Below are 25,043 nucleotides of genomic sequence, written 5' to 3' on the forward strand. Positions count from 1 at the left end.
CGAAACCGGGACCGGCACCAGACACCCGTTCCCTACGGAAAGTGACGGGAAATGAGGAGAGCAACGGAGCCCCGCTCACCTGGCTGCGCCGCCGGCCCGTCCCATTGGCTGCCTGGCGCCCCGCCCCCGCCTCCTCATTGGCTGCTCCCGCCCCCCGCCCCCGCCGCGCGCGCGGCTGGTCCCGGTCCGATACCTGGAGGGGAGCGCGGGGCGGCTCCCCCCGCCCCCGCCGGGGCCGCCGCGCTCTCCCATTGGCGGCAGCGCCGGCGTGCTGGGCCCGCCCATTGGCTGCTCGGGCGGCCGGCCTGGCCGTGATTGGCCGGTGGGCGGAGGCGGGGCGCGCCCCGCCGGGAGCCGGGCGCTGTGTTTGGGCTGGAGTTGCGGCGGAGCGGGATCGGGAGCGGAGCTGTGCGGTCGCCGCCGGGCAGCGCGTTCCGGGCACGGCGCTCGGCGCCTAGTCCCAGCCGCGGGGAGCGAACGCGGGATGGCCGCCTCCGGCGGGGTGCGGCGCGGCGCGCTGGGCTGAGCAGAGCGAGCCGCGGCCGCCCGCCCGCCAGGACCATGCCGTCGGGGAGGGAGCCGGGCGCCCCTCGGCTGCGGGATCCGAGCGGGGCGGCTGCCCCGGCAGCGGCCGGCAGCGCTTGATCCCGCGCCGCGCTGCCCCCGCGCACCGCCATGGACGAGCGCTTCAACAGGTGGCTGCTGCCGCCGCTGCTGGCGCTGCTCTTCCTGCTCATCATCTACCAGTACGTGTCGCCCGCCTGCCCCGGCGCCGCCTGCCCCCGCCGCCCGCCGGCCTCCGCCGCCCGCCGCGGGGGGGGCCCGGAGGAGCGGGAGGAGGAGGAGGAGGCAGTGGCGATGCCGCGGCTGGCGGCCAAGTTCCCGTTCGCCCGGGGGGAGCTGTGCCGGCGGGTGCGGTTCGACATGCGGGGCCGCGACGTGATCGTCTTCCTCCACATCCAGAAGACGGGCGGCACCACCTTCGGGCGGCACCTGGTGCGCAACATCCACCTGGAGCAGCCCTGCTACTGCCGGGCCGGGCAGAAGAAGTGCGCCTGCCACCGCCCGGGCGGCGACAAGGACACCTGGCTCTTCTCCCGCTTCTCCACCGGCTGGAGCTGCGGGCTGCACGCCGACTGGACCGAGCTCACCAGCTGCGTGCCCGCCGCCATGGAGCGCCGCGGCTGCGCCGGCAACCGCACCCTCAGGTCAGTGCCTGCTTTCCAGATGCTCGAAATCAGATCCCACCTTTCCCAGCGCCGTGGGAAGGCGCCCTGGCAGCGGGTCCCTCTCCCCGGCACCTGGGCGAGAATTGTCCGCTGCCGTCCTCAGTAAGAAACAAACGGCGGGACAAGGCTTGTGTTCCGGGGGAGGTTCTACTTTGGGCTCTTGTCGGTGTGTTACCTGTGATGCTTTCGCTTTGCCTCAAATTTGTGCTGATTCCATGTAGCGCGCCTGCAGCTGCTTTTTGTATAGGTTAGCGCGAGAGAAACTCCGCTCGTGTTCCCGCAAGTTTCTCCTATTTGTCCTTTCGAAACTTATTTTTAACAAATCGCTACGCTCTTCTGCAGCAAGAAGGGTGCCTCTGCAGAATCTGATGGATCGTTGCAGCTGCTGACTGTTGTAACTAGTGGAGTTCGAAATATCCAGAAGCCCTTAAAATCTCTTTCACCCGCATTTCTTGTTGGCAGATAGGCAGGTTCTGTGCTTCCCATGCTGTAATGACCGCTCGCTCTCTGTGCAAGCTGGAAGTCGGGAGACCATGCGTGCCAGGCACTGTGCGGGGAACACAGTGCTGGCAAAAATCGCACTGTAAATGTCCCTTTGATGATCTGATGACAGTGGAAAAGGGAATTCTGTGTGCATGCTGCCTCTCTCCATGTTACAGTGTGGTTTTGTTGGGTCTTGTGAAAGGTCTTGTCTGTTCTAAACATGGAAAAATTGTCAGATGGGTGCTCTCTCTTGATAAGAGATACCTCTAGGTGATTCAGTAAGTTTTGGGCATTGTTCTGATTTATGTACCGTTCAATCAGATTGTTCAGGCTAGCATTAGAGCCTGTTGTAACTTCAACATCTGTAAAATATTAAGGAAAATATAGGAAGAATACCTTTTCTAAAAGTGATATAGCTTGGCACATACCTTACATTCTTTCATTTTAGTATCCATCTTGATTTTATGAGTCCACAAACTTTAAATTTTCAGTAGAATCCCTCCTACATTGTGGTTTGTATCTTGTCACTTAAAAACATGCATAGTCCTTGACATTCATGGGCACATTTTCACAGACTTTATTCATCAAGACAAGAGAGTTGATTATTGTTGTTGTTGAACAATTTGAAGGTTATTTGATGTGAACATCAAAGGCCTTCCTATACAGCAAAACTAGTGGCATTTGGAAAGACTCCAGTCAGGATAAATTGAATTTATTGTGGATGGTTGTGGACTTGGACTGTACTTGCAGAATACTGTTAAGGTAATTCACACCGTTTTATGAAAAATATTTAGCTGAAGGTGAAGTGTATGTATTTTCTGATAGAAGAGAAATGCTGTGAATATCTTCAAGGACAAAATAACTTGGTGGTACCTGTAGAACTTTAAGGAATATTCAAGAAACTTGTAATGTAAAAGGGAGGGGAGGAGGAAGAGTAATACTTGTAAAAATGTCTGAAAATACGTAATCTGCTAGTGGAGTCCACTTTTTCTCTCTCATGAAGAGTATTAGTAGGTAAACAACTGAGTGCTAAATTCAATTTAAGTTCAATTCAAAGATTACAAATGGGCAATAAAACTGGAGTAGTGGCTTCAGTACTATTACATAAAACCATTATGGTATTAGGTAAATTTAAAACTTCAAGCTGAACTACACAGCTAGTCATTGTGGTTATTCAGTACATAGTTAGTAATTACTTTGATTGAAGAAAGATGTGATACTTCTCCATTATAGCTGAATACTGTTTTCTGAATTTTTTTTCTTGCTGCTTTTTGTTTAATTAGTGAATAATTTGGCTAGTGTAACGTTGCACTTCTTGGTTTGTCTTTACATAAATGAGGAAAGCGCTGTGAATAATTATTTATTGCATCATTTTAATACTTGTTCGTTCTTGTATTTTATCCTGTGCTAGAAGACACCTTTACATTTTTCCCTTTGTTTTGTCATTATAATCATGTAGTTTGACTTCAGCTTCTCAAGGAGCTGTAAAAAGAATCAAATAACCCTGAAGTATGAATTATCTCTGCTGTGAATGTCTTTGCTCCTGGTGAAATTGGAATCAAGCCCAAACTACTTTGCTGTACTATTAGAAGCATGCATCTAAGTCTTTTTTTAATATGTGAATGGAGAATTGAGGAGACTGTATGCCTAAAATAGGCAAGAAACTAGCATATGAGTCTAACGTAAAGTGTACTGAATATTTTAAAGTCTTCCTTTAAAGCTTCTGAATGTATTTGAAGCACTAGACTTCCTTGAATAGCTCAGCTTTTCTCTTCTGCCTTCCAGCTATGGTGTCAGAAAATTAGACTAAATTGGTTAAATACCTGGCAGTGGATTTTCTTTGTGGCCAGCAGGATGAACTCTCTTATGAATTTGGTACTAAGGTGTTTGATCTCCTGTGCCATATATTTGATGCAATGAAGATGTTAAGTGTGTTTCCTTTTCTTTCTTTCTTTGTTTCTCCACGTAGCAGGTATTAATATAGTACCTTCTTTCAGATCCCTGTATACATGGTCTATTTTTTTATTGCATAGAGGGAATAAAGGATTTATAGTGTATATCTTCATATTCTGAAAATTTGTTTCTTGGAGGGCTAGTAATAGTATGAGTTAGATTAAGTCTTACCTTTTAACACAGGTCTTCAGAAGATTTCATGATGAAACTATAATTAGAATTAGTGGGGGAAGGGGCTAGCTGGTAGGGAGAGGAGGGAGTGGATGATGGTGCTAAAGGTCCTAGAAGATCTGTGAAGTACAACCTCTCCTCAGTCTTTGTCTTTCAGGGACAGTGTTTTTAAATCACATTAGGGTTTTGAAGACAATTTGTCTGTTTTTCCTCGTTCAAATGTTGGAGTTTTGAAGTCTCAGGACCCAAGAAGGAACATGGGGCAGAAACTGATGCTGTGCTCCAGAAATCTGAGCTTCTTTAAGCCCAAGTGCCAGCATGGACTTTTACCTCTGTGTGACTTAATGGTATGGAGTGCTTTGTTCCACCTTAGGTACTTCAGTGTGAAAAGTTGTTTGTTATTAACGTATTGGATGCTACTGTGAAGTTGTAGGACTACTCTTTTGTTAGAAAGCAAAGTAATTGTTTTGAATTACATTACTTTAAGAAACAACCAAACCAAGACAAAAACCGTAGCCTTTATTTCTTCAAACATTTGCATACGTTTTCATTTTCAGGACATGAGATTTTTCTGCTAAAATACCTGTTTAAGTGTTTACAGGGCCAGGCTATTACCCTTTCATACTAACGTGTAGCTTTCACTTTTACAGAAGTTGTTATCTGGATAGTGCCTTTTAAATTTTTTTTTTTAATTAAAAAAAATTTTTTTTAAAGAAACAGTCTTTTAAATGTTTGCATTGCCCTCTCTGGATGCCATTGAAGTTGGTGATGCTTGTGTTCAGCTCCATCTCTGGAGCTGGGCTTTCCTTCAGAGGTGCCAAGAAGCTGGACTGTGGAATCTTAGCCCAACACTGCTTGAGGAAAGAATGGGAAGAGAAATGCCTAACCTGGGATGCCAGGGAAGAGTTGGTGTGAAGTCTGAGTGACATTAGGCTGCCTCTGTAGACAGTGGGGAGAAACAGAATGACACAGGCAGCCCTTTGAAGGGTCTCAGACATACCTGAGACCTGCTGAATTGTCTTCTGGATGGCCAGTTCTTCCATTCACTGATAACAAGGGAAGACTAGAATTCTGAATTGGGACTTTGTGTCTAAAACTAGAGAAGAAGAGTTCCACATCTTATATTGCAGAGACATTGTCCAAGCTGATTGTCTGCCTCTGTTAGGTTACCAGATAATTCTTGGTGTGTGAGGTAGGGTTTGCTTTGCCTCTCTGCTCTATGGAGGAGGGCTTGAGAGAACCTGAGAAGTCCTGATCAAGGCGCATTTTATCCCTTGCTGATGGTGCCGGCAATATAATTAATAATTATTCATTATTGTTTATTTGAAGTTTGATTAAACTAGGAAGGTGATCTTTTAAACTACACACTTGAAAGAACACTGTATTGAAGGTGTTGTCTAATTTTCTAATGTGAAACTGAGATCATTTGAGTTATGTAAACCCCATAAGCTTTATTGTCAATGCAGTTTAGTCTTAAAAACTATTGATTTTCATTAATTTGCTTCCATTATATTCTCTATTTCCTTGTCCTGTTCAACTTACCGTGTCCTACATTTTTCTTTGGAAGTGTAAATCAACAGTAAACCCATGAGTCCTGGAATGGGGAGAATTGAATAGAAAATATTAGTAGGATTCCTTTTCCTTCTTTTGCATTCCCTTTTTTGTCTATTGTGTGTTTTTTTAGCAATAACAGAACATAAGACAGACTGATCTTTGCAGCCGTGGTAACTGATCATCACAAAAATATGAGTGTTAATCGAAAAATAAGGCTATGCTGAAGATAGTGGAGAGAAGAGAATAAAAAGTCACAAATGTTTAAACTGAAGAAAAACCCACAAGTTCTCTATTGTACCTTAGTATCTTCTACTGAATTGAGTGTTGGAGCCAGTAAACTCTGTATAGTTTTTTTAATAAATATAAGGAACAACAGGGACTAAACAATTTTCTGTGGTCCGGCTGCTGACGGTGGGTTTTTTACTTCCTTAACTGTCTCCAGTGTAATCTGCTCGAGGGTTCCATTGTCCCTAAAATTGAAAAGTGGTGGTGTCTTCCCAAAGTGCTTAGTGTGAATCTCATTAACTTCAGTTTTAAGCCCATTGCATCTGCTGTCTTTTGAGAACCTGAGAACAAATTGATCCCGTTTTCTCTGCAATAGCCTTCTGGGTACTTTGGTTCTTAGGAAGCCTCTTTCAACCTTCCCTGCTTAAATAGTAACCAAATCCAATTCGCTCTGGTTTTATTGGAGGAACACGAAGAATGGCCTACTCTTTGGGTTTGTGTCAGTTGTTTCCTTGAAAAGTGGTGTTTCAGTGGGAGTACAGTATTTAGTCTCTTGAGTGTAGTACAAAATGGACCAGAAAAGATTACTTGGCTTATTCTGAAAGTTGTGCTTGTGGTTGTACACTTCACTGATTATTTACCATTTTGCAGTTGCCTGACATTGACTGTCAGCTTGGGATTTAGACATTATTAATTTTCTTAAAGACTATTACTTATACTTTCCATTGTCTTTTTGTGGGAGTTTCGTGCTTATCCCCAGTGGATTTCATTCCCCTTCTGTCAATTTCTTTCATTTGCAAAATTGATTTAAGTTTTTTGTCCTTCCTAGCTTTTCATCATTGGCCCATTTAGTAAAAATGGGTTTATATTCAGCATCCATATTGTTGATGCAAACATTGAATATAATGCAATCCTTTTGTAATAAATCTTTTGTTTGATATCGCTCAGAATTGCTTTCCAGGGAGTTCTGCCCTTGCCACATCGTATTTTTTTTTCTAGACTGTTTTTTTTTTGGCTTTTGGGACTAATTGGAGATGTTGCCTGAAGTCATCCTTTTTTTTTGAAAAGCATTTCTTTACTAATGTTTCTATTTGAAGTAAATTACTGTATTTTAGAGGGAAATTAGGCTGATTTGATCCAAATTGATTGAGATGGTAATGCTGTCTCCTAATCTTTTCTTACATTTGTTTAAAGATAACATGTCTAGAACTTGTGGCAACAACTAGCAACTATCCTTAACTACATTTTGTGCTGTATGTGTCACCTGTAAGGTTTCCCCTGTCAGAACAGCAGACAAATGACTGATGTGCCAGAACTTTTCTGCATCAAGGTTGTCACAACCCTGAAAAATCTTTCACCCAAAGATAAGTCTTTTCTTCAGAATTTTGAAGCTACTGCTATAAATCTCAGCAGGTTGCCTACAAAAAATGACTAGAACTCATGTTTACTGTTAATTGCCAGCAACGATAAAAGAGTGGTCAGCACTATTTCAAATGGGAACGGACAGTTCTTATCCATCCGTCATTGAAAATTTATGGAGGACTGGAACTGAGTAAGTTTTGAGCCAGGAAGGTTCATGTTATGAAAATGGTCACCTGAACTGCAATTCTGATGGTCTAGAAGAGAATTTAGTGATTTATCCAAGCAAATTTGGCTTTTCCGGGTATTTATTTCTGGAAAATAGGCTGTCTTAAGAAGGTTTTCTGTACAATGCAGGAGCTATTCTCTTTTTTTTTGTGTGGGAGCCAGGCAGAGAAGTCCTGTGGGAGAAGAAAAGAGTGGAAGTGTCAGGAGTATCCCCTAGGGCTGTACAGTGTTACCAAGACACAGCAGTTGTTTTAACTTTCTCACATTATGATGCTTTTTTATTTCGATTAACCAGCTGCCTAATTTAGAATAGTTTCCAATCCTCTTCAGTGGGATATTGCTTAAATTCTTACACAGCATTAGGATATGTGTAGGTTTGAGGCAGAATGGGAAAGGTTACTTCATGAGCGGGAAAAGTTGCTGTGTAATGCCATTGCACTGAGAGAGATTAGATCTGTAGACCCAGCCAGTGGCAAAAATAGGGATGAAATTGTAAGCTTGCATGTGGAGTTTTTTTTGAGAAGTCTTTGAGGAGAAGTAAAAATCTCTGCCAGCTCAGCTCTAGAGATCACAGAGAAGCTGGATGGAAAGTAAAGATCTGGTTGAACTGAATGGTTTCTCCCTTCAGGTGTGTTGACAGTTTTCAATGTCTTAAATTCTAAGTCAGCAAGAGTAAAGCATCTCCTCTCAGAGTTTGGTGAAGCCATGGCAGTGAATTGAGCATATATATAATGTAAAGACTGCTGCTGTTTGTGCAGAATGAGACCCAATGAGAGCAAGGAAAAGCCTGTATTCTTTAATATTTTTAGTATTGCATTCAGCTTGCTGCCTATTCTCTGGAAGTATTTATAACTCAAATTTCTATGCTACATTGGATGTCTTAATGTTCCCAGTTGCCTCAGAAGGTAAGTTTAAGTCCCTTAAAAGTTCTATTATTGCTGAGCAAGGTTTTAAGCACTGTGTAGGAGGCTAATTGCATGAATTAAGAGTCTCATTTGGACAGCCGCTAGGTTCCAATTATTCAGCCCTGAAACAACTGCTATTTTAAGGAGAAAAACTTAACAGAAGTATTTTGGGATTTTGTTCAAGATGGCATGAATCTTCTTTCAGAGAAAATGCTGGAGTAGCAAAATCAGAACTCTTGAAGTACTTATGGTCTGTTACATGATCGGTGCTTGAGATCTCAGTATGTATTGACTGAAAAGGTATAAAATGGGTTCTTGTAAGGATAGGACCTACTAGGATTTTGATTCTGCTATGAAGCTTACACTTGGGTGGTCGTATGTATACTTCTGCAAAGATCTGGAGTGTGGTCCACAGCTTAAAGTCATCTTAGAAAAAACGGTATTTAAACTTAATGTCTTAACCCTCTTTTTTTTCTTTAATAATTGGTAATCTGTTAGAAAATGGTTGATATAAATGTGGTTTTCAGACACATTAGAAGTGTTTCATTGATGCAGTTATATGTCAGTTGTGAAAGTGACAGGGTCATGCAGGGTGGACTGTGGCTCTGAGGGTTTACAAACTGATAGAGATGCCAAACTTACTGGCATAGCAGTGGATAAACTTTGAATGCCATATGAAGAATAATGTTGGGATGGGGAAAGCAATGAGCAGATGCAACTTCCGTTTCCAAAGGGTGGAGCAAACCATGATATTCATAATTGACTTGAGAGTATACTTCCCATTCTATGAAGTAACTTGATGTTGATGAGAAGTCTTGCCACATGCTGCTCTTTGATACTGGAAGAAATGGTCCCTTCAGGATGTATGTGGAGGAGCTGACATCTCTGAGACCACTCACTTTCTGCAAATAAATTAACTTGAAGGTGAGGTCAGTGAAATAAAGTGCCTCACAAAGCACTAATAAAAAATACAAATTAAAAAAAATTCTCATCTAAATTCTAATGATACCAATGTAAAGAACTTGCTGACTTAGAGATTTACATTTGATTTGTGAACTGGCTTTTGTTTAAGTAGCAAATACATTTGTATCTCAGTGTTTGTGTATTTTCACACTTAAAAGTGTCTACTTGGAATTTTTGGCTTTAATTCCATGTATCTTTGCACACAGACTCTGTCTGACAATGTGGGGATAGATGGAATAGCAACTGATGGTGTCTGCTTGAGGGGCTCCTCTGAGGAAGAGGAGAACGAGAAGAAGCAGTGTAGGTATAAGCTGTGAGCCTCAAGTGAGAGTGAAGTCTGGAAGAGAGCAGGAGAGAGCAGGGGGCAGCAGTAACTGCAGTCTTGCGAGGTCAAGGAAGGATCAAAATTATGCAATTTGAAAGTTATTTTTTTTCCAAATACAAATGGTTTAGGGTTTAAAGCTCTCCATATGTTCCTTTTATACTTGCTGAAAGAGAAAGATACAGAGGTAATGAAAAATTTCAAGTACTAGCTAGTTTGAGCTCCTGTTCTATATAGGTATTTTATTTTTCTGGTATAGGTTTTCTCAAGTTAGATAAGTGTTGTAATAAGAGAGCCAAATAGTAAATTAAGCATCTTTAGCTCCAGCAGTGTAAATCCCTAATACCAGAGTTGTCGGGTGTTGTTTCAGCCTTTAACTAGACTTTAATTTTTAGTGATAGGAGTAGGACCATTATTTTCCAAGAAGTTCTCAATGTGAGTGATGAATAACTTCTATAATTGCAAAACCTTTGTTTTCATGCCAGAAACGCCTCTGTCAGGCTAAAGCTATATCACTTCTGTTGCTGACTTAACAAGGTTCCGATGAGAAGAGCAACTTAATGAAATATTTTATGTTGTTTTCTACTACAAGTCATTTGGATTTATTATAGTATTACGTAGGAAGGGACCTCTGGCAGTCATTTAGCTCAAACCCCTGCTTAAAAGTCAGTCTAGCTGGAGTAGGCTGTTCTAGGCTGTGCCTGGAAATTTTGAGTAACTCTAGGGATGGTGGTGCCACAGGGTCCCTGAGCAACTTCTTGCAGTGTTTGGCCACCATCGTGGGAAAAGAGCTTTTCATCTCAGCTAGCAGAAATGTTCCATTTTCCAGATTGTGTTTGTTTCTTCCTGTCTTATTGCTGTGTACATCCTAAAGGAGTCAGGTTACGACTTTTCTATTTACTCCCACCTGAAAATCGAATAGGGTAATGAGGTCTGCCTGATTGCTGCCTTGTCCCCAGACTGAGCAAGCCTCACTTGGCTGCTCTTTATGTATTATATGTCCCAGCCCCTTGATCATCCTGTTCCCACTGTACCAAGGTCTGCCTTTTATTGGTGAACTCAAAATCAGACACATCAATCCAGATGCTGTCTTACCAGCGCTGAAAGGTGGAGTGAGGGGAAATCACTTCCCCCAGCCTGCTTAGTATAGCTTCTGCCAACAAAGCTCGATACTTGGTTAGCCTGCTTCACTTCCAAAGGGTGCCTTGTTGGCTGTTGTTCAGCAGTGTCCACCCGCAGCCCCATATCTATTTCTGCAGAGCTGTGTCCTAGCCGCTGCGTGCCCAGCCTGTCTTGTGTGTTATTTCACCTCAGGAGCAAGTTTTTATTTTTACTTAGAATCATGGAGCCATTGAATGGTTTGGGTTGGAAGGGATATCAAAGATCATCCAGCTCCAATCCGCCTGCCGTGGGCAGGGACACCTTCCACTAGAGCAGGTTGTTCAAAGCCCCATCCAACCTGGCTATGAACACTTTCAGAGGTAGGGTGTCCACAGCTTCTCTGTCCCACCACTCTCACAGTAAACCACTTACCATTATTGATCTTCACGAGTTTCCCATCAACACAGTTCTCTTGCCTCTTGAAGTTGTTTGAAATAGAAGCACTGCTGTCTGGAGTGTTGATCTCTTTCTCCAATGTGGGGTTACCCCTGAACCTGCTGAGACCAGACTCTGTTCCACCATCCAGGTCATTAATAGAGAGTTTTAAACAGCATTGGCATCACTGCCACTTCTTGAGTGACACCACAAGTTATCAGGCACCAGTTGGATTTTGTATAGTACCCGTGTCTCACCAGCATGCCTCAAATAACACAGTGGGAGACCATGGTAAAATCCTTGCTGATGTCAATCCAAACAACATCAACTGCTCCAGGGAAGTTCGCTCAATCGCCTTTCCAGGGATGGAGATGAGACTCACCAGCCTGTAGCTTCTTTAATCCTTCTTGAAGCCAAACATGTGGTTTGGTTCTTATTTATGGAAATTGGGAAGAAAGATTACAATGGAGAAGATGCTGCAACATCAGAAGATGTTGAAGTATTTTAACTGCTCCTTATTCCTTTATTTGAGAATTCTGGAACAGGCTCAGAAGCTATAATTATTAAATAAATGAAGGATATGTGCAATCTTTTTTTTTTCACTGTGAACATGACATTAGCTTGTTGAAAGGAACAACTTATTACAGCAATAACTTTTTAAATGGGCTGTGATACTTCTGTGACATCCAGTGTAAAGTTGGCCTTGAGCATGTATTGCAAAAATATGTTCCTTTTTACATTTCCTGTAAGAATGGGATGGTATGTTTCTCTGGTGCCAGGGAGGGTACACTTTTTCTTATTAAATTGAGTTTAGTATGTAAAATAGAGTAGCAGTTCAGTAAATAAGAGGCAGTCACATATTTATCTTTTTAAATTTTTTTTTTCATTTCAGGGTATGTTGAGTCAACCATTTCTATTTGAATTATTTTTATCCAGAAAGCTAACATTTTTATAGTTTCCACATTCGTATTGCAGATGGTATTCTTCAGAGCTCTGACTTCCATCTACAGTGCTAATGTTATTAAACTGTTCACAGTTAAAAGATACTGTAAAACTTTCTGATGTATTAACATGAGATAACTTCCCAGAGTTTGTAATGAAAGACTGTAACTGTTTTGCCTTTTTTCCCCTGAGTTATTGGATTGAACTTTCAATATATGTAAGATTTTATTGTGCAAGTTTCAAAGCTTCTGTAGGCAAATACAGAATCCAGAAAAAAAAGCAGCAAATATACAGACAAAAAATTTTACATTTATTTAAGGTGGTTTATGAAAGCTTTAAAGTGCCAAGCAGAAAAAAAATCAGAAGATGTGATGTCAAATAATTAGTGTGTGTATCTTTATTTTTTACTGCTTAACATTTGAAGTTTTAAGGTCCCCATTTTCAAGACAGACTTGTGTCACAAGCTTCAGCTCAACTGTGTTAAAGTGGTCATGCCTTTTTGTCAAGCTTTTAAAGCCTGAAACACCCATTGAGATTATTTCCTCCAAACAGAGAATTTAGCTGCCTAAATGAAAGGAGTAACCGAAATTCCTTTTCCTAAACAGCTCAGGCCCTCTCTAACACATTTCCTTCTTCAGCAAAGTCTTTGTTTTGCTCTCCAGGACCATGTAAATGTATGTTGAGTTTTGCAGCCCTGCCTCTGACTCATGCAGATTCTTTTATCAGGCTATACCTCTTTTCAATCTGATTAAATTGCCAGATATCTGAAAATGGGATAAAGAATCCCACTGTGATATGGGTCAGTACCAGCCATCTAAATGGCTGCTGGGCCTTGCAATTGAGCAATAGGAAAACTGATGGACTGCATCTGACTTACAGGTTGATTGGGAAGCCTAAGTGTGGCCACACAGAACTGTGGCTTTGATTAGGAGAGCAGTGGGGATGCTAGAAGTTTATCATTCTTGTTTCATGCTCTGCTACTTGTATTCCAGACCATTATCAGGTAGTTTCAATGAAAATATTAAACATAAACGCAAACAAAATTCCCAAAGAATTGGGAAGTCTTCCTAGCAAGAAGGTCATTTGAGTTGCATTGATATTTTAAGCCAAATTGCAAGTTGTGTGTGTATCCTTTCAGGAGGTAAATTTATTACTATATGCCTAGAGGATTTTCACTTTGTACTATATATATGGATAACAGAAGAGCTTAAAAGGACATGTAGAAGATGAAAGATTTCTTTTTCACAATGTCTTTTTTATTTTTATCTTTTCTTTCTGTAAAGACACATACTATTTCTTATATTATTCAGGTTACATTCTACACTCCTGATTTACCTTCTCAGCAGCCTGATGTGCCCACTCTCCCACATTGCTGTCCTTTCTATCTTGCCAGCTCTTTTGCCTTTGTTTTATGTGTTTTTCTTGCATGACTCACATCCCCTTTGCATTGTACCTGCTTGCTTTGCATACAGAATGAGCTGGTTGGAGTAGTGCTCCTCTCTGCTCAGCATGTTCGGCAAGCTGCAGGCTTGAATTGGCTCTTGAGCTTGTCTGCTGTGTCGAAGTTCAAAGGGGCTTTTAGCTGTCTGGCTTTGCAAGAGCTACTAGAACTGACCAGTTTAATCTATCCTAAATTCTTTGTTTTATTGTTCTCTCTGTTCCTAGCAGTACACAGAAACAGATAAGAAAAAATAACTGTCTTTCCCCCTACCTGAAAAGACTGGGGATAGAAAAGATGCATTTTTGTGTAACTCTTGTGTTTCTGTCTTTTCCCTTAAGCTACTGCTTAGAGGGCTTTTATAATTGCTTCCCTTTGATTTGTGTTCAGTTTGTCCTAGGAAAAACTATTAAACAATTGCAAGTTGTCTCAATAGCACATGCCTCAGTCTTTTACTTTTACAATGACTTGGAGAAGAAGGTACTTAAGATTAGTGTTGATGGTGTTGGCAGAAAAATACTGTGTTTTACCATTAACTGTCTGATGGCAGTACTGAAACCCAGCTCTGCAGTGCGAGACACCAGTTTCATCCTGAGGCAGGAGTGGGGGAGTCCTTCCTGGCAGGTGAAGGAAGGCGGATAGGTCCTGGCTTTGTCCCCCTGCCACAGAGGCAAAGGAGGAAGGTGTTAATGCTTCTGTAACCTGGGGAGAAAAGGTGATGGTTTGATGGGGCTAGAAATGTATGAAGTAAAGAGGAGAACTTAGGTGCAAGTAGAGTGGGAGATACCTCTGGGTTAAACGGAGGAAAAAGGAATTTCATGAGAGAAGCAATATGCAGGGAAATCCAAATAGAACATCTGTTTGCAACAAGACACAGGAATGCACACAGCTCTCTCAAGCCAATTTTCAGCAGGTGTATTGGCTCTGCAGTGGCTTGTTCAACCTCAGTAGTCAAATTTTAGTTTCAAATTTTTGGGAGCTAATTTTAAGCAGTTAGCTTATGCTTTCTCATTATCTTTTAATAGAGATTTGTTTGCCTTCAACTTCTTGAATTCACATCTTGTATCTGAATTCTAATTTCTCTGTAATCATGGGTTAAAAAGAGAAACAGCAGCTCATGAAAAATCATAAACATTATTCCAAGTCCTGGAGCTCCATGAGCAATGTGATGTGTAAATGTACACAAGCTGACTTTATTATGTGGTTGTTCTCTTCTCCCTTTCTTTCTCTTTGGAGCCCTTTCATTCTCTTCTAATCTCCTAGCTGTACTGCTCCCTGGCCAGCCTGGTGCCTGCATGGCAGTGGCAGTGGCTGCAGCAATGACTGATGTGGAGACTAAATTGGTAGACACAGTTAGTGAGTACTTCATGGAGCAGTTAGTCTGCAGAAGAGGGAGAAGCAGTTTCGTATGTCCTTCTGACCATTGTGTGCACGGTCTGGTTCCAAGTGTTACTGTCATTCTGTAAAATGTATTTACATCTCTTGGAGGGTCATCTACTTCCATCTCTGAAAATCCCCTGCTTTGGGGGTTTTGTTTTTTAAAGAAAATTACTTAAAAAGCATATTAAAGACAATTTATAAAATTAAAATCCTTTTAAGTGGCATGGGAACTCCTTAAAGCTGCCATGTGGGAGTGTTGGAGGAAATGCATGTGCCCATCAAAGATAGTAAGTCCTAAAAGGAACTGGCATGGCATAGTTAAACAGCAGGATAAGAGGTGGTTATACAAAGCAGTTTTCACCATTTTTTAAAAGTTAAGTTTTGTCTGCAAGAGCAAAATGCAAAGGTTCATAAATTCTGACAGAATGCATACATTCAGCTAAGAAAGATGTTGGAGGAGCAATTTGCAGGAGGTATAAAATTAATCTTTTTGAAACACACTGTAAACAAGAAGCCCACTGGAGAATGCACAGGGCTAGTAGATGATCTCTCCTTCTATCCTCTGGAAATAAAGCTCTACCAAAAAAGAAGCTGTTGTCTTACCTCTTGTATCCAAGTTCATTTTTGAGCTTGAAGAAGTTCTGAACTGGAGCCTTTCATTATGAAGGATGTATCAAAGGATCTCTCTTCAAATTGAAGTGTTGGTAGAAGCAATTATGAAACAAGCTTAAAAAGATAAAGGAGGGATGAAAAAAGAGAGACATAAACCAGATGGTATTTAAAGGTGCCAGTTTCCAGAACTAAATGGTATTGAAAGGAGCTCAGGAATTAAGCAACCAAACTAGTAAATGTAGATGTGACCCTCTGCTTAAGACTTGGTATTTGAACAATTTGAAAGTAATTTTTAAAGACTCCACTACTTAACAATAAGCTTAGCCTCTGCAATGGGAAAACTAGGAGAAACTATTACAGGAACTAGAATTAGCAGATAGGTGCCTAGTACATCACAGTGGGAGGCCCACGTGGCTTACGCAATAGAAAATCATGCCTGAATAGTGTTGTAGGAACTGGAAAGGGGTCAAAAAACATGTCTGCAAGGGAAGTTGAGTGGTTGTAGTCTGCTTCAGATAAAAATGGTAACCATGTTTGTCTTTGTGTGGTTTTTTTCTGCTCTCAAACCTTTTGCCGGTCACAGTCTTAGGAAAAGATTCCAAATGAAGAACTAAAAATTTAATCTTAGATCTTATACACTTTTTTTTGCAATGCTTAAGATTAGTCTTCTAGATCTGAAATGCTGTTGTGAGAAGAATCTCTTAAATGAGGAGTTCAGCAGCAGTATCTTGTTACTGAAAAACTATTAGAGTAGGCTTAGCCTTTTTTTTCCATTTTATCAGAACTGATTAATGGCCTATGCACTTCTCCAACAGTAAAATGCTCTCAGTCACTGTTCATGCTTTAAGACAATGTGTTGCAAAGATATAACTGAAAGTTGTGCAGAAATTCATGCTGTAAACTAACTAGTTTTTATCTCTGCTTGTGCAGCAATGGTAGTAAGCCATGGGTCTCATTGGGGCTTTTCAATATGGAGCTTAGTCTGGGTTGTAAAAAAAAAATTTCATATCTGAGCTGAGTGTTGTTTGTCCTGCTGCTGAAACTTTAACTCTTGTTGTTGTTTGGGGTTTTTTGGTTTGTTTTTGGGTTTTTTTTTGGTATTGCTGGCAGTGAGGCTTTAAGTGTTTGTATTGTACACTGAAACCAGGATATTAGACTTGATAGTCCAGAACCTAAGTGAAATTCAGTCTTAGGAGATTGAACCCTGGGGTGACAAATGGTTGGTTTGTTTGTTGGCATATTTCTTTATTATGACTTGGAAGATTAGAAAAGTGTGACAAACTTGAAGAAGATACCATCAGACATACCTAATTTAGGAGAAGTTGGGAGAAAAAGCATTTAAGAATAATGGCATGGCTAGAAATATGGGAAACTTCAAGACAGGAGTTCTGAATTTGATGTGGGAATTAAAGGATTTGGAAGGCATAGAGGAGATGGCCTTTTATTTTAGGATTGTGTGAGGGAGGACACAAAAAAGGGAAAAAAAGGGTTGGAAAAAAAAGGACGTGGGATGCACTGTGTTGTAACCTTAAGTGGATTGCAATGGTAGAATCCGAGCAAATGGAGATAAGGCTTGTGGGTATTTCTGAGAGACTGGGGCCTTTTAGAACTGAAATTGAGTGGAGGAGAAACAGAAAGATATCTCTAGCTTGGCAGTGTAGTGGAATGGAGACTGTTGGAACTGCTCTTGACAGCTTTTAAAACTCACAACAGGTGGGCCTAGTATATTTTTCCTGATTTTGGAAATAACTCCAATCCTTGAACTCTTAGCAGTTGCCTATCCAAAACTTGTACATTAAAGGACTCCTTGTAGTACAGTGCTCATTTTGAGAATCATTGATAGAGTAACAGTTTATGTATAATAGAAGTGAAATCCTTGTAACTTTCTTGAATAAATGGCAAACTCTTGAGGGAAGGAGACAAGAAGTTTCTGCATGCCCCAATTTTTTCGTGCCTTTACAGGTACTTGGTTTGTCACATCATCTTCAAGTTTCTTGTCATAATTGCCCATATAGCACTCAAACTCAGACTCATGCAGACACTTGCACTGCAATAGATGGATTATAAATCCATTGAATCAAAATAATCATCGTGGAGTACAGTAAACTTTGTGTGAAGTTTCTGTGAGCTGCATGTATATGCACCTTTTAATCCTTCCCATAATGAAAAGGCATTTTTGGCTTGATGAGATGTCGGTATGAAAAGTACTTGCACATAAAAAGATGTGCTTAGATACATCTGCTATGGTAAATCCCTTTCAGCTGAAGTTCTGAATCTGCAAATTGTGACAGCTTTTTATTTAGTGGTACAGCTGTTAGCACAGGTACATATGGTAGTGTTGCTTAGAAATACTACCTGTGAGTTCTTAAATATGTATAAAGCAAAGAAATCCTTTACCTTCATTTGGCATTTTTAAGATAAACCACACTGGCTCTTGAAAATGTAAAAAAAAAACGACAGATTTTTTTTTTCTTTAGAAATACAACTTAGGACCCTGAATCAGACAGTGCATTTAGTAGGAATTACTTCCTATATGCACCCACATCTCCATTTTTATATCGAGCATAGAGACTGAACTTTTCAATCCCTGAATGGGAAGACTTTATTAAAACAAATACAACAAGTCTGACCAGGTAAACCAAGGAAAACCTCAGGGTGAAGGAGAGTCAGTTACAAGGCTGGAAAACAAATTACTGCTTGCTTCACATGTCATTCAAGTGTGTTGGCTTTTCCTTAGTCCTTCTTTCAAGCCCTGTTCATTCTTCCCTCTCGGTGGTTGCCCAGCTTGAGACAATCTGCATTTTCTGTATTGAGATTTTTCGTCAGAGTCCCTGGGAAATTATCCTTACTCAGTCCCCTTTTGATGCTTGACTGTGGTTCTGCTTTCTGAAGCTGTCAAGAACACTGTCAGTCTTAGCTGCCCTGTAGCTTCCCGACTTGCCATCTGTCCCTATCTGTCACATGTGTGCTTCTTTACTATATTTTCAATGGCTGACTGCTCAGTATTTAGGGAAGATGTCTCCTTTCTTATCTTCCATCTCATTCCTGAAAACTGCTGGTTTAGTCTTTGTCACATGCCATTTTATGAACTGACTTTTATGGTGTACTGTAAAATGTAACCTCATGAAATAGTGAAAATACCAAATTCTGTAAAGGATGAACATGAATTTGTCTTTTTAGCATAATATTAAGTATGGATTTGCCATGCTTCTGTTTTCATGAATGCTTGCCACAGAGGCTTGTACTCGACCATTTATATCAGTTACACACAGGAAAATAGTGTTTGTTTACTCTCAGTATTCCCCCAATGACAGTGACTTCAGATTCTTTACAGCTATTAAGTGACCTTTTTTTTTTCCTTTGTAACTTTGAGCAGTCATGGTGGTCTTTTATTCCAATTATGTCAACTCATATTCCTTTGTACCCTCTATGTTGTTCTTACATATATGTGTGGATGTATTTTAGAGAGAAGAGGTAAGAAGTGTATTGTGGAGAAGAACTTGTTACAAAAAATGTCCTTAATATTTTGGAAGTGCGTAGGAAGAAATTTTAAGCAAATGACACCTCATTCAGTTTTTTTGTGTTGAAAGTAGGTCAAGGCTGATTTTGGCCCTATTAAAATCAGAGTAGATTATTATTTTCTTATTTAACAGTGACTGGCTGCCAAGTGTGAAGAAGAGAGTGGGGAGAAAGGACCAAGGTACTTCTTTACCCCCTTTCTCAAGACACAGGAGTTAATAGTATTGTTCAAGTATTATTTGGTACTGGGTGCCTCTCAAGCTGAACTGCCTGTGGGGAGAACAGCAGCAAAGGAGGGGCAGGTGGACAAGCAGCTTCAGAGCTGCAGTGATAGTACAGGGCTTCCTTGTGTTTCCTAGGAACTCAGGTGAGGAATCCCTTGCTTTATTTCCTTTTCTCCACTGCAGTGGATGTACTGCCTTCATTAATGACTGCTTTGGATATAAATAACAGTGGCATAATGACGCTATAAAACCTTTTTATTTGACATTAATAGAAGCAGGCTTTGTACCTGCACCTGATGGTATGAATGTCTAATGCTTCTTCAACAACTGCTTTTCTCTTAAATTTCTTGAGGAATTGATAAAATGTGCAATTAACTGATAAGCTTAGTGGGTGTAAACTTAATTACATCATACTCTACTTACGCAAAAACTACATGCACACTTTATTGTGGGACTTGAGACTTCATTTTGTTTAAGCTTCAGAATGATTATATTCTTGCAGATTAGCCTTGCTATAGGTTATTTGATGTTCAGCTTTGAAGACACACCTAGGCATATCGTCTCGGTGGAAAGAGGACTGCAATTACCAAGGTATTTTAGCGTAACTATCTTAACACAGTTACTTGCTGTTCAGAGAATAGTTTTCCAATGCTGACAAGTTGAGAAAAACAAGAATTCTGATTTATATGGACTTAAGAGCCTTTTATGTTTATAGACGTGGGTAAATGAAACTCTGAAGTTCATCTGTTCTAAATTAGGAAATGCTAAATGTGTCTTTTTGTTAGTGCCTAGCCTGTAGGCAAACTGTTCCCCCAGTGCACACAGTGTTTTATTTACAATTGCATAAGTGTCCCTGGTGCATGCTTTGGCAATTCAGTCACATATGTTGGGCAGTCCTACCAAATAATATATCCTGCATTTGCATCTTCTGGCTGTTGGATGAAAGGAAAGAGGAAAACTGCTTTCCTTAAAAGAGAGTGGTTTTATTGGTTTGTTTGTTTGTTTTTATTTTATGTACTTCTTAGCAGAGAATGCTAACTTCTGCACTTTGATAAGATTTAAAGTCATGGTGTCAGCAGTAACCTTGTTTCAGAAGATGGAATGAATGCTTACCTATAGCTTCCCATATTCCTGTGCTGCTATTGAGAAATGGTAATAAATAGGGAGGTCAGCTCACTGAGCAATCTTAAATAGGTAATTGCTTGTTTCCACTGATCTCAGTATTTCAGACTGCTTGACTCAAATGCTTCATCTGGAACAAATCTCACTAACTAAACTTAAAATTTGTGCTATGAAGATTCAGAGGCCACCCTGAGATCCCCACAAGTGATAACAGTGAAAGAAAATTTTTCTCAAATAAAGAAATGCAGGTGTTTCCTTAATACAATATGAGGTGCACTCACTTTCTAATAGGAGTCTTCATAGAGTGATCCAGAAATAATTTGCCAATTAATCAAAGTGACTTGCTTACTTTCAAGACAAGATCTGTTTATCCCTCCCTTCTTAAAAAACTCAGCTAACTACTTCAGAGATATCACAGAACCACAGGCTTCAGATTATTTGGTAACTCCTTCAGAACTTTATCCTTTCAAGTAGGAGCTAAACTGACCAGCTGATTTGATACTTACAGTGTTTGAGGTAGTGTTGAAATTAGGGATTTACACACGTCTATGTTTTAAGATATTTTGTTGAGTTGCTAAGAGGCAACTGGCAGTGTAAAACTGCTTTCAGCATTTCACTAAAATACGTAGTGGCTCAGATATCTCTGACTTGTAGGTGGTATTAACAGCAAGAGAATCTTTATCAAATAAGGGTGTGGCATATGAGGGACCTATGGCCTCAATGCCACTGTTTGAAATATGTTAAGCTTCTTCCTTATCTGAAATTATGAGTGTTTCAAAATCTACCCAGAATGAAGTTTTTATTAATATTGGCACCAAAATCTTCTGCCCTCCCCCAGTACAGTAATTTCCATAAGTGACAAACAGGGTAAACAGGGAGCCTGGAGCTTAGTCCGTCTTTTATTTGCATTGGAAAGCCAGGATAATGATATTTTGAGTGCTACAGATTTCAGATAGTTTTTTTTCAATATTTACTGTAATACTCCAGGTTAATTTTTTAAAAAATCTGGTAATTGTGAAACATGGAACGGTATTCTGCTAGAATGAGATAGCTGCAAACCCACATGAAATGTTGTATCCTTTTACAAAGTTTACTTTATGGGAATCACTAATTTTTGAGAGGAAAGTATGCATCTACTACTCAAAGGTCTAGTTGTTTTATAATAGTAGTAATTATTTTCTTGTTGTAGATAATTGTATAAAACATGTTTGATCTATTTTGTAAACTAGCTGTCAAATCACTTTCTGTTCTATGTGGCTGGACATTATTTATGGAATAGAGCAGGAAATAAATCGCTGTTGAGCTACTAGCTAATGAGATAGCTTTTCTGAAATTTTAAGGATTATAAAAAGCAAAATATTGAACAGTAGTTTGTTGCTTTTTTTTTTTTAATGCAGGATGAACTAATGTTCATGGTAATCTACTCTTTTGACCACAAAGAATAGCATTATGATTTCAAGAGCTAATAATTTTCAGTACAAATGTTTATGGAAATGAACAGACATCTTCACATTTGCATTAAAGGTCAGGAAGATTATTTTATTGAAGACTGGAAGTGAGAACAAACAGTTATTGCCCTTGAAATCAGTACTGATTTTCACAGTTACTGTAATATTTAGCCTTTTTAAAAATTACTTATTTGTCATTGTTTTGCATTGCTAAGAAAGCCAGCTTTATAATAGACATGTGCTTTGATGACTGTAAGCAGCAATTATGCTTTGAATGCATAGGTTTAAAAGGTGTTACGTATTTTGTATGTGGAATTAATCAGGTGTACTTGCTCACTAATAATAGTCTGCTATACATAACTTTTTTATAAGTGTAAAGGCAGTTGAGGGATTGAGAGGGGACAGCAGAATGTACTTCAGGGAAAAACAGTCAATCACTTAGCGGAAGAGGACAAATTAAATGGTAGAAGCACCAAGCAAGGAAGAAAACCTGGCTGTATGAAATCAAAACCAAATAGCTTGAAGAATAAGTGAGGATACTACTGGAATTACTAACTTTTTTAACTGGCATTCTTTCAAAGTGGCTAAAAGTTGTGGGTGCCTAACTTGAAGGAGGAACTCTGTTTTCAGAGCTGAAGGCAGGCATCAGCTATATAAACGTTGTGGAGAGGCTTTTTGTTTAAGATGTTCCCGTAGTTCAGTAGCTGATAGTTCTAGTTCCCTTATCATGCACTAGGCACTTGGAACTGGCTGGTAGGTGAGATGAAGGCACAGATTTGTTTAGACTTGCTGTACTTCCAGGCAAAACCTGGAGACTGAGGAAGAGAGGGATGTTAGGATGCCTGAAATAGGACTGGTTGTCTGCATTTAAACTACTGTATCTTATTTGACCCTGAATGTCTTCTAAGAACCACTGGATTGAGTAAAAATGACTTTGCATGCTCGGTTACACTTTTGAAGTGGTCTTAAATATTACTGGTAGTATACATGCAGGCAGAGAAATGATTGTTCTTCTATTCCATCCTCAGAAATTCTACTTCACAGATTTTCTAGGACTGTATTCACTTCTGTTTCTACAAGGTGTATATTATTGATGCCTCATGATTTCAAGGTCACATTACATACACATCCAAGATGTGTGATTTAACTACAGACGTAGAATTCAGAATTCCATGTCTCTTATGGAATCTATAGTTAATTTGATTTTTTAAAAAAATGTTAATAACTTAAATAGCTTCGATGTATTTTGGAAAAGTTGAAATATGGCCAGAAGGAAAGAAACTGCCTAAGAAGCAATACTGTGTGTTTCAACATTCTGAAATCAGTTTCTGTTTATACCCTAAGTGCCTTACTAGTGGAGGCTGCATCTGTCTCTGTGGAGAAACACAGGCACATTGAGTTTAGTTTTGTACACATCTGTAAGTGCATAAATGTTCCTCAGGCAAAATGCTTGTTTCCTTTAATGCTGCATCATTACAGTAGTGTGAGTGTTTGTATATAGGAGTTAATTGAAGCCTAATGCATTCAAACAAGAACTCTTAATAAAATGCTGTTTTTTATAGGTAACATTTGAGGATTTTTTAAATGAAAGAATGAAATGTTGATAAAAGTGGAATAATACAGTGATCAGTATTTTGATGTCTTCTACCTGCTTGAATAGTTACATAATGAATTAGATGATTCAAGATGTTTCTAAATTCATTGTTAATCTACTTTGATGGTAGAAAGACAGCAGTGCTAATTTTAAACATTTTTTAATTTGATATCACACACTGAAGAAATACCATAATTTATGTGTTATGTTTTTAATTTACCTCTTTGTCCCCTTGTGCATGGGCAGCATGATACAACCTCTGGCTGCATAATCACTTGTGCATTTCTTTCCACCCCCTCACCACCCCCCCACAGTCCTGCCTCATTCAGTGAAGAGGATAGATGATATTCACTTCCTAAGACATTAATCAATATTTTGTCAGCCTGGTTGTTCATTTTGAGCCCCAGGCTCTGTTTACTGGAGGCTGTTAATTTCTATGTGGATTTTTCTGTGGTTCTCATTGTTGTAATGTTTGTGTACCTCACAAAAAAAATTCAATACCCTTTTGAGGTCAAGAGATGATCTGGCAAGTGTAAGAATATAGAATCACAGAACCATGAAATGTTTTGGGTTGGAATGGATTTTCAGAGATCACCTAGTCCAACCCCTGCCATGGACAGGATCGCTTTCTACTAGATGAGGTTGCTCAAAGCCCCATCCAACCTCACCTTGAATGTTTCAAGGGAGGGACCTTCCACCTCTCTGGGCAGCCTGTTCCCTTGTGATACCCGCAGTGTCTCACCACCCACATTACTTCAAATCCAATCTAAATCTACCCTCTTTTAGTTTAAAACTATTACCTCTTGCTCTGTTACTACTGTGTCACTAGTGCTGGTAAAAAAGCTCTCCACCTTTCCTATAAATCCCTGTTTAAGTTTGAAAGCCTTCCTTCCATAAGGTCTCCTTGGAACCTTCTCCAGGCTGAACCACCCCAGTTCTCTCAGCCTTTCCTCACAGGAGAGGTGCTGAGATCACTCTCATGGCCCTCCTCTGGAGTCACTCCAACAGGTCCATGTCCTTATGTTGGATGCAGTAACCAGGTGGGGGCTCACAAGAGCAGAGGAAGAGAATCACTTCCCTGGGCCTGTTGGGCAGGTTTCTTTTTATGCAGGCCAAGAGACAGCTGCCTTTTTGGGCTGCAAGTGCACAGTGCTGGCTCTTGTCCAGTTTTTCCATCTACCAGTATCCCCAAGTCCTTCTCTGCAGGGCTGCTTACAATCCAATTGCAAGATTAAAAGGTAAAAATCCTATGTTTTAGTATTTGACCCCTTACTTTGCAGATTCTGGCTTAGGTTGGCATAGAAAACTGTTTTATTAGCCACTTGGAGAACTGCCAAACTTATCACAGCATCTGTCTTTTTAAAATGCTGTTTCTGATTGCCTCTGTAGTTGCAGATCCACAGGAGAAGATTTAGTCTTTTACTCCAATTAAATCACAGACAGACATAAAAGAAGAAAAGGTGGGTAAGGAAAAGAACTTAGGAAGGCAAGAGAAATAAAAAGCACCACATTCCATGTTCAGGATCTCTGGCCTAGTTCAACTGATTTATCCCTAGGGTGGATCTTTCCTAATCAATGACTAGGGCAAGTGTTCTTTGAAAATCATGCAAGATGTTCCTAAAGTGTGGGTGCACAGCGACTCAGATTTATGTGTGTACAAGAAAACTTAACTGGCAAAACATTAATAAAGTTTTTTGTTAATTTTCTATTGAAACAAACTTCCTTTGTCCAGTATTCGTCCCTAGTCAGAGCACTTCTTCCAGCAGCCAGCTGGTAAAAAGTCGTGAGCACAATGTGTGAATGTGCTTTGGCCTCTGTAAGTTATGGAGCTACAAT

At 40.2% G+C, this 25,043-nt stretch overlaps 1 protein-coding gene across 2 annotated transcripts in view; it reads left to right on the top strand.

The window, feature by feature from the left end:
* Window positions 1-342: 342 nt before the first annotated feature.
* HS6ST3 (heparan sulfate 6-O-sulfotransferase 3) overlaps window positions 343-25,043 on the top strand; it is a 292,866-nt gene continuing 268,165 nt past the window's right edge. For both annotated transcript variants that reach the window (XR_004238348.1, XM_032100062.1), the window contains exon 1: window positions 343-1,208. Coding sequence is in view for 1 of the 2 variants with exons in the window: in XM_032100062.1 (XP_031955953.1) it covers window positions 676-1,208 (533 nt within the window). In the remaining variant the exon portion in view is untranslated. The remainder of the gene's footprint in view (window positions 1,209-25,043) is intronic.

Source organism: Corvus moneduloides, chromosome 2 (genome assembly GCF_009650955.1).
Source record: "Corvus moneduloides isolate bCorMon1 chromosome 2, bCorMon1.pri, whole genome shotgun sequence".
NCBI classification, from domain to species: Eukaryota; Metazoa; Chordata; class Aves; order Passeriformes; family Corvidae; genus Corvus; species Corvus moneduloides.